Here is a 13,637-nt window from a genome sequence, read left to right on the forward strand (position 1 = left end):
AGATAAATGGTATATAAAGTAGATGGGAAGGAGTAAAGTTATCCCCATTTGCAGATGCAATCATTGTTTACATGGGAATCCACAAAATAACTAATATAACTACTAACAAGGTAATTTAGTAAGATGGTAGTATACATTTCAACATAAAAAATTAATCACATTTTCACATACTAGTAGGAAAAATGAAACATTACAAAATTAATTGCATTTATAATAGCTGCAAAACATATAAACATACAGGAGTAAACTTTTAAGGACATATCAAGTATCTACATTTAAAATTTGAAATATTACTAAGAAAAAATTGAAAAGAGCCAAGTAAATGAAGAGATACATGATCACGGATTTGAAGACCAAACATTTGTAGGTTATCAAATCTACCCAAATTTGTTTGTATATTAAAAGCAGTGCTAATGCTACAAAATTTTTTTTGTGGCACAGAAATTTGCAAGTTGCCAAAATTTATATGAACATGTAAAGAAATAAGATCTCTGAAACAACCAGAAGATTATCACAGTTGAAAGCCTCCTACTATTATGGTAAGTTTTGACAAATGTGTTAAGACTGAAAGAAAGTTCTTTTGACAAAGTGCTGGAATGGCTTGATAAATAGATATAGCACAACCAAAAGCCAAACAAAATCCCACCTTTATCTCACACTAGACACCAAATTTTAGATAGATCATACCCTTAAATGTCAAAGTTTAAAAGTTTCTAGGAAATAACATAGGAAAATACCTTTGCCACTTTGGGATGAGCAAAGATTTCATATAGTAGACACAAAAAGCACTAACATAATAAGAAAAATTGATATGCTGTTCTTCATCAAAAGGAATAATTTCTGCTTATCAAAAGACAGCATTAAGTACAGGAAAACCAGGTTACAGACTAGGAAAAAATGTTCAAATATATCTATATATGTCAAAGGATTTTAATACAAAATATGTTAAGAATTCTTACAAATCAATTACAGAAAGACAAATATCAATAAAATCACAGGCACAAGATTTGAATTGTCACTTCACAAAGGAAGATATAAGATAACCAATACATTTATGGAGCTTAAAATTATTAGATCTCAAGGAAATGCAAGTTAAAATCAAAACTAGTTATTAATTCACACCTCCTAGAATGGCTAAAATTCAACAGAATAATACCAGATTTAGGCAGGAATGCGAAGGAACTAAAACTCTCATATGCGACTGGTGGGAGTTGTAAGCAGGATGACTATTTTGGAAATCTGCATGGTAGTTTCTCATAAACAAATGTCTGCCAGAAGATCAAGCAATTCCACTCCTAGGTTTTTACCCAAGAGAACAGAAACATATGGCCAAAAAAAAACCACTGTATAAAAATGTTTATTTTAGCCATACTATTCAGAGAAGCCCAACCTGGAAACTATCCAGACGTCCAAGAAGAGAATGGATTTTAAAGATGTGGCATATTCTAATGGTTAAACACTATCAGCAATATAAAAAAAGAAGCCACTAATATATGTAACAACATGAATAATCTCAAAAACATGTTACGGGGAAGAAGCCCAATATAAAAGAGTGCCTTCTCTATAATTCCATTTGTATGAAGTTCAAGATTAGGCAAGCAACCTCTGATCTTAACAACTAGCACAGTGGTTTCCTAAGGAGACAGGAATGATGGGGTTGGACAAAAAAGCAGTCTAAGGGAACTTTCTGGGGTGATGGAATGCTCTATATCTTGACAGGAGTAGTAGTCACTGCTATATACTGAATGTTTGTGTCCCCCTGAAATAGATGACATGACCATCACATGATTAAACTATAAAGGTGGAGCCCTTATGAATGAGATTAGTGCCCTCGTAAAAGGGACTTTGGAGAACTCTCTTGCCTCCTGCCATCATGTGAAGTTACAGCAAGAAGGCACCTCTATGAGCCAGAAAGTAGGCCCTTACCAGACACTAGATCTGCTGGTGCCTTGATCTTGAAATTCCCGGTCTCCAGAACTGTGAGAAATAAATTTCTGTTTTTGTTTTTTTTAAAGCCACCCAGTTTATAGTATTTTGTTATCATAGCATAACAAAAAACCATAACCTGGCTGGCTTTAAAATATATATGTATATATATGGTATATATACATCTATATTTTATAATTTATAAAATATACATTATGATGGTTATTTATTTAAAATTTTTTCTCATTGGTACCTCTTTTTAACAACCTTAAATATGAGAGAAAACTTAAATTACAGGATCATAGTAAGTTACCGTGCGAAGAAGCACTAAAGGTGACCCTTTAGTCTAAGCTGCAAGGCAGAGAGGGTTCTTAGCCTTGGGGTCTGCAAGCCTGGGTTTTTATCCTCATGTGTTAAGTCTGAGTTCCAAGATCTTAGACAATCCCTCCTCTTAAGCATGCTTGTTCATCTATAAATAGGGAAAACAACTGGATTTCCTCATAGAGCTGGTGTGAGGATAAATATGATAGTGTATGTGAAAGCAGCTGGCAGGTGACATGCAGGGCCTCACCAAACTGAAGGTGAGTCAGGGAGCTAACGGCCAAGGCCATAAAGCTACTGAGTAGCAGAAGAGAAGTTAAATCTAAGTCTCAACTCCTCGTTCTGCGAAATTCCCTTAAGTGCAGTGCCTTCAAAGGGCTAAAGTCACTTTCAAATAAATTTTCAGAAGATTTAAAACCTTTTTTGGTGAGATTTTCCCAATATTCTATACTTGTTTTGAGATCTCAAAAGGGGTAGGGGATTGTTTTGGGGGTATCCCCTAAGTATACCTTTAATTGAACAATGGTACAGTGAGAGAATGGAGGAGGCAGGACAAGTGAAGGGGGATAACAGTGGTAGGTGCAACCAGCAAATCATAATCTGGTTGGTATCATTTGGAAAAGTTCAATAAAATGCTATAATAGAATTTTATATTTAGAAAACCAAAGCAATACTCAGTTAAAATGATTCACACGTAATAGAGTACATGAGATTTTAGGTTTTCCAAGCAGGCTTTCAGTTTGTATAACAAATTGAAAACTCTCTTAGACGGGGTGTAAGGAATCCTTATATTTTGATAGTTAGAGGAGTGTTTTCCATGAGCATGCCTGCCTCACACCACAGAAGGTACCAGAGCTGTTGGTATTTAGGACTGGCATCTTGGCAGTATAGAGTTACCACTTCTGGCAAACTGGCCATTGACACCTGTGCAGGTATTTAGGGTCATGCCCAGGAGTATGGTTATTTTTTCCCCTTCTTTGGTCACAGCTCAGTAGAAGGAGTCTCCCCTTGGGCCAAGTTTAATGACAAACTAGACGAGGAGAGCAGGACACTAATCCCCACTGAGAGTTGTCAGCAATTTCTTGATTGAAGAAGGAAATAGAGAAGAATAAATAGTTGGTCTTATTACTACAACTTACAATTTTATAGCTTTAGAATTCCTAAGACTGTACAAAGAAACTCCTCACTAAAATTTTATGTCTTTAGAATTTCTAAGACTCTACAAGGAAATAGGGAATTCTTGTGTCCTCAGTGAAAACGGAAAATGGCTTTTCCATCTTGGTCAATAGTGAATATGACAGCCATTAGGTAAAAGGCTGGGGGATCAAAATAAACGCAACTATGCTGAATATGCATGAAAACAGGATGCCACCTGCATGCACTCAGCATCACAGCTCAAAATGTTTCTTTAGGGCAGATGATGGGACACACACAGCTTGGCTCATGCCAGAGAACGGGATGTTTTTGTTCCTTCACCTTTGGAAAATGTATCTAAAATGTGTGATCTTTTTTATAAAAATAAAATGAAATGAATATATAGAGAGGACATTTTGAAATAGGAACACATTATATTTTGATGCAAGCCCTTTCTTCCTTGAGGAAACTTTCAGGTCACACGCAGTAGAAGAGGAGAGGGCCATGGATGGTGCTGCTCTGTGAGTGGCCAGTGACCCTATGATTGACTAGATGGAGACTCTGGCATTTCCACATTATTTCCTGTCAAGTCCCCTCTATTATTTATGGTTTGATAAGATAGTGAGGTATATTCTTTTCTTCCTTCTGGCAGCCTGCCAGGTCATGGGTAGAGAAAGAGAGAGAAGTCAATGTTTGGTTTAGTCTGACTTCTCATACAAGTGGAGAGAGACAGGCTGTGTCAGCCCTGCCCTTAAGATCATGCCCTTTCCCCCATAGTACCAATTAAATACCAGCAGCCAATCAAAGTCAGAGTTAAAATTTTAATTCCAAAAAAGTCCTGGTAAGGGAGAAAAATAGATTTGAAAATACTATATGGAATTTAGAATAAGATACTACTTATGATATCTTGAGCAGGTTAACCCCACTGAGACTTAGATACTACAAAATGGGGTTAATGGTATGTACATCATTAAATTGTTGAGGATTTCAGTAAACAATACCAAAAAACAAAAGAGAGAAAAACAGTAGCTTCTCATGTAGTGATAAATGAGAAAAGTTACTTAAAATGTGCTGTCCTCCAGCACTATCTTTTCAATTTATTCAGTGATGAGTCCCTCTTCCCCTATGAGAACATATATTTGCTTTTAGCTGAGTATTGACCGGGAAATAGAATTCAGTTAAAATCAACTTTCTTGCAAGATCGTGTTCCATATATTAAGAGACACCAACAGGAAGGATTCTAGAAAGGCTTAATTAACAATGTTAACATAACATTGTTTATTGAGGTTTCAGCGTTGTAGGCAAGTCCTCTTTAGCCCTTCAGCCAATTTAGGATTGTCTCTGTTTTCCTCCAAGAGAGTACTGGAATAATAAAGCATCGTATAAGGCAGAACTAACTAAAGGGTATTTCTCACTTTTAGATTTCCAGATTATTTGTATATTACACGCTAATTTTCATGAAAATAGTCTTGAATTCCTTAGTTGCAAATGGTAAATCTCTCAGTAAGTTTCCAAGATTTACACAATGACTATTTTGAGATTACAAATGTTTGGTTAACACTTGCGTCCAGTTTAGTTATAGGAATTATGGAGGTCAGAGTCTCTTAAACACAACTAACCTGGAGATTACGGTCTTAATATGAAGTGAAGAAGTTTGTGTCTACATCACTCTGCCTTTACATTTTTCCTTTAACTTCAGCTCTTTTAATTTTTCATTAGTTCTTGTACTATGAGATATGCAAGACAGGAATAGATCTTAAATAGTAACATTTATCTTCCGGTAGAACTAAAAACCATGTTCGGAGGACAGGGTGGAGAGAAATGGAAAACATAGTAGAAAGTAACCACTGAAGTATCTCTAGTTCTTCAGTGCTTTTCCACCTGTTAAACGACTAGATATAGGGTGGACTAATTAATGCCTTTTCCTGACTCTGATAGTTAATACCCTACATACATGGAAAAAAATCAGAGTCATCTATTCTCGTCATCAAAACATCTTCAGTTTTGTTTTTTTTTAAACAAAAAATTTCCACTGGGAAGTCATATGGATTAAAGCAGCAAAAGAGCCATGAGTCCTTACTCCTAAATGAATATGTCATTTCACAATAGAAAAAGAACACAATTGCTAAGTCTTTCTTGCTCCAGTTTTCTATTTTTGAAAATTATAATAAAAATATGTAGCTTCTATTAGTGGAATAACGAGTGAATGATGGCTGAATAACCACTAGGTATATTAGCAAATGTACTCTTAAATTTTACTAGAAATAAAAGACTGTTTTTCTTATCTCTCTCCAGTGACTTTTAAAATTATCAGTGCAAAGAATTTAGCTAAATGTTGCTAAAATTTCACTGCTTTGCTAGCGTATCACAAAAATGGGCTTAGACATTCTTAACTTGAAAGATCTTATTATGAATCTGAACTTACTCTGAATGAGCAGCTTGAAGGGTTAAGAGACTAATTCGTATTCCAAAAATGCTGGCTTATTTCAGAAGGCACAAGCAAGGAACAACTAATCAGGAATGCAAAGCACTTAGCAAATCTGAAGTATTCCACACATTCTTAATAAAAAGCTTTGATGCTTTGGATGAGAATTGCAACTTATTACTTTGATTACCAATAATATCAACTCTGTCAGAGTTAGTGAACTTTTCAATTAGGTAATAGTTATTTAGATGAATGGTCAGGTCAGGTGGTAGAAGCTGAGCTTAATTTAATGAAATATTTTAAAGGAAATGCTTGAGGCTTTCACCTAAAGACACCATGAAGCCAGTGTCCAGCAATTATTTATTCATGATTTTAATTTAGGGTTACCACACGAAGAAACAAAGGAAAGAACACATACACACATTGTATTCATAGAGGGACAAATGGTGTCTGACGAAATACTGGATGTTGGTGGTGCTCCAAGAATTTAACATGTATTTGACTCTAATGTAGAGAATTATAGTTTTTTTCTTTTTTTCAGCTAATTTTCAAGATACAAGGACATTTTATGTTCATTATTTTAAGAAATAAAATTACTGTGGAGTGAATCAGAAGTCATAATAAAATGAAAACACCCTAGAACGCAAGCTGTTGGATTTGTGAGTAAGTTATCACGGATTATAAAGGGAGGACAAGATTTGAATATCAGGAAACCTGTACACATAGGAGAACTTCTATAAAATGGATGTTGCCTCTGGGCAACTGTCTGTTTTTCCTTTCATTTACATAGCACAGGTCTTCCAACTTTTCTATAGATACCATGGACACAAACCCATGTGAAGTGTTTATAGATAAAATGTTCATTGAGAAAAAGAACGTATTTGTTACCAAGTTGTGATAGTTAATTTTATATGTCCACTTGACTGGGTCATGTGGTACACAGACATCTGGTCAAACATTATTCTGGCTGTGTCTGTGAGGGTGTCTCTGGGTGAGATTAACATTTGAATCGAATCAGTAGGCTAAGTAAAGCAGATTGCCCTCCTCTATATGTGGGTGGGCCTCATTTAATCAATGAAGATATGAATGAAACAAAAAGGCTTAGTAAGAGGGAACTTCTCCTTACCTGACCACTTGAGTTGGTACATTGTTTTTTTCTTGCTTCCAGTCTGGGACGAAAACATTAGTTCTTCCTGGGTCTTAGCCCATCTGGGTTTCAGACTGGAACTTATACCTTCCTGGTTCTCAGGCTTTTGGACATAGACTGGAACTACACATTAACTCTACTGTGTCTCCAGCTAGGAAGCTGTCAGGAACTGCAGACCTTGGTACTTCTCAACCTCCATAATCATGTCAGTCAATTCCTTATAATAAATCTTTCTTTGTGCACAGACACACATATACACACACACCCTCTACTGGTTTGATTCTCTGTAGAATCCTGACTCGTACACCAAGTATTGGTGCGGGCTGCTTAAGACTAAGGAGAGAAAGGCCAAGATGAGGAACAGTTGTGCCATAAGGTGAGAGTGGGCATCATGTACATCAGTGACAACACACAACAGGAGAAATGTTTCTGCCTTATGTGGCACAAAATAAAGCACAGTGAGATAAAGTATGGCCTACCCATTAAACACAAAGATTCTAAAACATCACTGCCTTAAATCAAATAAAAATTCTGTGCCTTCCAAGCTATGTAACCTTAGGAAAGTCATTTAGCCATTCTCTGCCTCAGAGTTTTCAAATGTAAAATACGAATAATAATGGTATGTACTTTATAGATGTGCTGTGAGAACATGCTCATGCTGCTATGTGACTTCACCATTTCAGAGCTTCTGCCTCCTTTGGATGGCAGCTCCATTTGAATTATTGCTTCATTGGAGTTGGCATCTTTACAGGGTGAGATCATGGGTCCTGATTTAAATCTGATTTTTCTTTTGATTTTCTTTTAAATCAACTTTCTTATGTTTTTTAAGGGGGACATATCAGACATAAGGAAAATATAAAATGAAGTACAAAGTTCCAGTAGCTATAGACATCCCATTGCAAAAATTAATGTACTCATTTATAAGATAAGGTGGTTTAAAACCTGTGTTTGAAACTAGCAGCATGCCACAGAATCACCAGTGAAACTTTTTCAAAGTGCAAATGCTGGAACCCCACCCCTATCAATTGCATCTGAATCTAAGGTTGGGAGTGAGATGATGAGAAGTATAAGGCATGTGTGTATGTTAAGAATCTTTATTAGTTTATCAAATTTTCCTTATAAACCACATTAGATAATTTGTAAGGTTCATACTATCTGTAATATCATATAACTAATAATGTTTAATCTAACATCTCTAAAGAATTTTTAAAGTAGTCTTGGTACTTTGACTAATCCATTTTTAAAAATTCAAGTTGACATAATGACATGTTTTTCTCTGAAATAGACTCTCATATGGATCAAAGTCAACTAACCAGAATATGGGAGTAATAACAAGAAGATATTCCTACCTCAGTAGCAGTTTCATTGCTGGCCAGATGTGTCACTGCAAAGACCTACCTGGCAGTCCCTACAAGATAGATGTACTAGGTACTTTTAATTAATCTTCTCCAGTCTCAACCAAAAGGTCTATGGTGGTTGACCTTTAGGAAGTATATGCTTTAAAAAATTCACTTAAGCACTGAAAAAATCAAATAATTGAATTCAGACTATTGATTGAGACAAATAAAGGGACACGTGAGAAACAGTATCCCAGGCCATGTCCCTGACAAGGGCAAAGTAGTCAAAATTAGTTGAAACAAAATATATAATCAACCTGATTTGGGGGATACATCTTCCTTATTGTATAAATTATATGCACAACTGGAGTGAGCAAAATTAGTACATTGTATTTTCTCCCAGTGAAATTCAATGAACGATGAAGATCTTTTTTCCACAACTCACTTTGACTTCTTCATGTACAGCCAGTAGACGACACCAGCAACAAGGGCAGCAAGGAGGAGACCAACAACGATTCCCACAATGAGTTTTGCCTGGTCATTCACCTTCTCTCTGTTTTCATCTGCAAAAAAGAAGAAAAGTCCATGCAATTACAGACAATGCCAAGGATTTTCAGAAAGTCAATCTAGCTACTACTTTGTATTAAAAATGACTAAAGCTCACTACAGTAATTAACATGCAAACTTGTGATTTTTAAAGGGTAAAATTTTAGCATTCTTACTATCTTGTCTCATTTGGTATTTTAATTCAAGTCGAAATTGTGGACAGCTAAGAAAATTACTTATACCATGACACTTCATAAATCTTGAGCTGATAGTTAAGGAAGAAGAGTCGGCAGCATAGTACCTACCACTTATCTCGTCTGCCTCATCGTGTTCTGGAATACTTACTGAAATGAAAAATGTTAATATGAAATTAAAAACAAAATTTGTTGATATATGAAAGTCACCTTTACCATTATAGTATGATGTAATAATACTCAAAGATAAAATGTCTATTCTACAACTAAGAGTAAAAAAAAAAAAAAACACACTTAATAAAGTATGACCTTGCCTACAAAGAAATTAATCTGGTTTTAAGGAAAGGAGAGGAGCTACAATTGCAAAGATATTAATCTACCATAGAAAATTTCATAACTGATGGCCTATAGAATTAATCTGAAATCCATATTGATTTTCCCACTATCTACCACCTTTTAATAGTCATTCTTTTTTTAGGGAAACAAGCTGGCACCTAGGAAGTCTACAGTGTGGTGTTTATCAACTTTTCTCAACTTTCCTGCCCTGATATAGGAGAATTCATTGTCTTTCTCTAGTGTCAAGAACTTAGGACTACAGATGTTCTCAAAGTAGTAGGAGTAGAGGTTCAAACTGACTGGGGATACCTCCGAGATTAAGAAGCAACATATATGAAGTTTGCAAAGCCCTCTAAATGACTCTGATAGTGCCATGCTCTTGGTCCATTTTAAGAATTACCACTGTGCTGAATTATTATCTAACATTAAACTTTATAAATAATCTTCAATGTGCATGGGCATGTATCAGAACTGCCAGTGACATTTGATAAAATGCAGATTCCCGTACCTATCTTCATACATACTAAATTGGCATCTCAGGAGGTGCTCACTGAATTTGAAAATGACTGTATTAAATGTTGATAAAGTCACTGCAAGGCCTAGAAAACTGAAGCATAACATTCAATGGGTTAACATAAAAAGAGAAACTTGTGTTCAGGAAGAAAGGGTAGGTTCTCTTTCTAGGTGGGACAAATCAATACTCACTGAATTGCATTCTGAGAAGTCAATGCTCCTATTTTAGAGTTAAATTTGTTTGGTTCTTTTCTCCTGTCAATCCATTAGGCCTTTCTATTCCAGTCATAATCTGTGAGGGACCATTATTTTTTGACGATTATTTTCTCCTAGCTCTTGCTAATTCCCAGCTAGTGTAGTCCTAGCCTGCTAATGTCATATACAGGTTTTCAGCTGAATGAAGAATGAAAGTTTGGCAGGTCAGTTAGCATCCTGTCCAGAACTGAGCCTCATTCTAGGCCAGTCCTGATTTAAGGTTGACAAAGCAATAGGAATAACTATAAAATTGAAGATTATGGACAATTTCACATGAAATGACAATTGTTTTCTGAAGAAGCTGTTGTTGGTATGTATGTATTACCCTGATTTCAACATCGACAGATTTTTCCACATTCTCTGAGATAGTTTCACTTATTTGATTTTTGGCTATAGTTCAAATATGATATGACAAAAGGAACAATTTTGTAAACTAGATTCATGAATTCTAAAATCACTCTTGCTAGTTTGCTAAATGACTTTAAACATGTGGCATTCTAGTACCCTTATGTTGATAAGGGTAGGATAAATACCACAAAGGATTAGAAGGCAAAATAATAGACCAAAGGGAATTAAAAATTTACCAAATTTAAAACTGCCACAAAAATGTTTTGAGATGATCTTTGAATTACCTCCACTCTGAACATAAAGCATGAATTAAATAAGAGAAACTTATTTTTTGTTCTCTGTTGTTTTTGAGAACTATTCCTGTACAGGATAAGGCCTCTGACCCATAAAACATGAAATGATTTAACTGTCAAGACAAGGATAGTACAAGAATGGACACCAGGAAAAAAGGAAAAATAATTTTATGATGATGATACCAAATGCAAAATAAATAAATAAAACTTACCATAATGCAGTACAGGAAGATGGAATTGAAGATTTTAAACTAATGAAGAATAACTTCAAATTTTCTTACTTTTGTAATGCCAGAAATAAAATACTCACTAGCAGAGACATTCAAGGAGTTTACTGTTCTCTCCAGTTGGTTTTCTGCTGTGCAAGTTAATGTAACATTCTCTTCAGGGGAAATGATAATTTTACTATAATACCTGCCATTGATATAAGGAGATTCCTCTGTCTGGAAAAAGAAGAAAAAAGATGGGTTTAGAAATGAAAATGGATTAAAAAGCATAGGAAAGAGTAGTAATGAATGTAATAGGATAGGTGTGGGGCTCTGTAGAGCATTCTGGTGTTCAAAAGCTACGTAAGATCATAGATCAAGACCCACGTATGCAAATATCTACAAAGGTTAGTAAATCCATAATGAAATTTCTGGGTTTTTGTGAATTCTAATAATTAAGTTAAACTCTTATTTTTAAACAGAATCTCAGGTTTAGTCAATATTTTGGCCTGATGATACTTGTTTCAAAATAATTGGTGACTATTTAATGAGCAATTTTCTGTCAGTAAATATATAACTTTAATTATTTATAAATTTAGTCACTGTTTTTCACTGTGGGAATTAATTCCTTTATCTTAAACCATTATATCAAAGTACGTATGTATGTATAATTTGCTCGTGGGTACATGAAACCATTTTTTTCTGAAGTTTTCTGTTGTAAATACAGAGGATGGATGATTTTTCAGTGATTGCTGTCCATCTAACATTTGTGAGGTGTTAATGAGGGTAATCACTGCATTTATTTCCTTCAAATATAAAATACAATTTACTTTAATCTCATCCCTAGGATTTGACTCCTAAACCCAACATGGTTGAGGCAAATGATGTACTTGCATTCATTTCTTGGTCAACTTATGAACTCATTCCCTACATTTTTCTCTTTCTATACTGTTTGCTTTCTCCTCAGCTACATGGTAAGTGCCTTGAGGACAAGAGCCAGTCTCATGTTTTGGATATCTTCTAGTTGCTGGGGGTGGAGGCGGGGCAGAGACATCTTGTAGTTGTAAAATAACAGATTCACCATAAATCTGAGAGGGAACAAATAAAAGATTATGGATGCATCAGCACAAACCTAGAACAAGAAAAATAACGTATCACCCAGTGGGCCAGAATCAATCTTTCTCCTTGACAATGAAAGATGGCATTATTATTTTTATCCTCATAGTAAATTTACCTGCTATTTTTTCACTTCCTACTAGGAGTTTTCATCTGACTTTCTCGCTGAATCTTTGTTTTTGTTACTTTAAACTCTACAAAATACATTTTCTCATTTCTAGGATGGTCTTTTAAATCTTCATATCTTTTCATTAATCAAAAATTTACTGTGTGCTTATGTTTCTGTGTTCTATGTCTGTATCACCAGTACCTAAAGGTTCTCTTTTTTGCTGCACTTATCACTTAAATTGAACTAGAGAGTAAAAACAATTGAGTAGAAAAGAAGCAATCATTTTTGATGCTAAAAACAGATCTGCACATTGTCTGCAATTTAGATGGCTCAAGTCTTTATTCCAAATCAAGAAAACTGCATTTTCCTAAGTTTAAGGACCCCAGAGCTTCTTTGCCTCCTCTTAGATGCTTTCTCACTGTGTGTCCCCATCACACTTAACCAAATCAGGAGTCATTCACTTCAAGTGTGCCACTCTTTTAGGGGCTTTCCATACCTAGAGTTAAGCAGCTATATATGCATCACCTATAGTTGAAAGAGCCAAAATCCACTTTGCACTGCAAAACTGCACGGCATAAGCTGGGACAGTGGCCCAACTTCCCTGGACAGAGGAAGAGTGGAGATTGTAACTTAAAATTAATTTGCAGCTCTTTGCTTTATATATGGTTTATCGAATTTCAACTGGGTCAAAATCTGAGAAGAAGCACAGAAGATTCAAATAATCCAGTGGTACCTCTGGGTTCTCCTGAGAAGCCTTTACTGATTATACTGAGAAGAGGGAGACATGAAGACTGTTGTAGAGAACAGTGGAATTAACAAGTATGTCAGCAACCCAAGCAGATTGGCAATTTACTGGGATTACAGTTCTGAATCCCTCCAGTATAGGCCAGATTCTCCTCTTTCTTTTAGGGGGAGGCTCAAAGACTTAATAGTAAGAGAAAATAACAGGTAGTGTTAATAAATCCTTAACCCTTTACTATTACTAAAATAAAAAGGTATAAGTAATAAGGTCTGGTTTATGACCCTTTTGTTCAGAAGGGTACGTCCTAGACACTATGTATGTAGCTTGCCTTATTCTGGCCTTAGCACTGCATAGGCATGTCAGACCACACATTCAGAAGCAGTAATTGTTCTTCTCCACCATCCCTACACGAGGACATAGTTTTAAAAAGAAATACCCCTTAACGTGCATAAATTGAGCACAGTATTGGAGCCCAGTTATACTGAGATGCATGAGCTTATTTTGCAGAAAAGTGTACATCTTAATGTTTTAATCACTCAAATTTCAGGAATGAATGATCATGAAGTAATATCCAATTTATATTCTTTTAAAAACAGATACTGACCATGACACAATGGTTCTTCCCTTCTCCATGGCCCTGGGATAAAATTTCTCTTTGAGCCATGTTCTTCCTTTGGGAAAATTAAGAA

The 13,637-nt window shown here is 35.3% G+C and overlaps 1 protein-coding gene across 3 annotated transcripts in view; it reads right to left on the reverse strand.

Annotated features, from left to right (window-relative positions):
• ALCAM (activated leukocyte cell adhesion molecule) overlaps window positions 1–13,637 on the reverse strand; it is a 215,790-nt gene that overhangs the window by 15,938 nt on the left and 186,215 nt on the right. For 2 of the 3 annotated variants that reach the window (XM_011952957.1, XM_011952956.1), the window contains exons 12-14: window positions 11,086–11,218; window positions 9,142–9,180; window positions 8,736–8,853 (exon numbers count right to left, since the gene is read on the reverse strand). In XM_011952957.1, the coding sequence (XP_011808347.1) occupies window positions 8,736–8,853; window positions 9,142–9,180; window positions 11,086–11,218 (290 nt within the window). The remainder of the gene's footprint in view (window positions 1–8,735; window positions 8,854–9,141; window positions 9,181–11,085; window positions 11,219–13,637) is intronic. The other variant, XM_011952958.1, reaches the window with a different exon arrangement.

Source organism: Colobus angolensis, unplaced genomic scaffold (assembly GCF_000951035.1).
Source record: "Colobus angolensis palliatus isolate OR3802 unplaced genomic scaffold, Cang.pa_1.0 Scaffold353, whole genome shotgun sequence".
NCBI lineage: Eukaryota > Metazoa > Chordata > Mammalia > Primates > Cercopithecidae > Colobus > Colobus angolensis.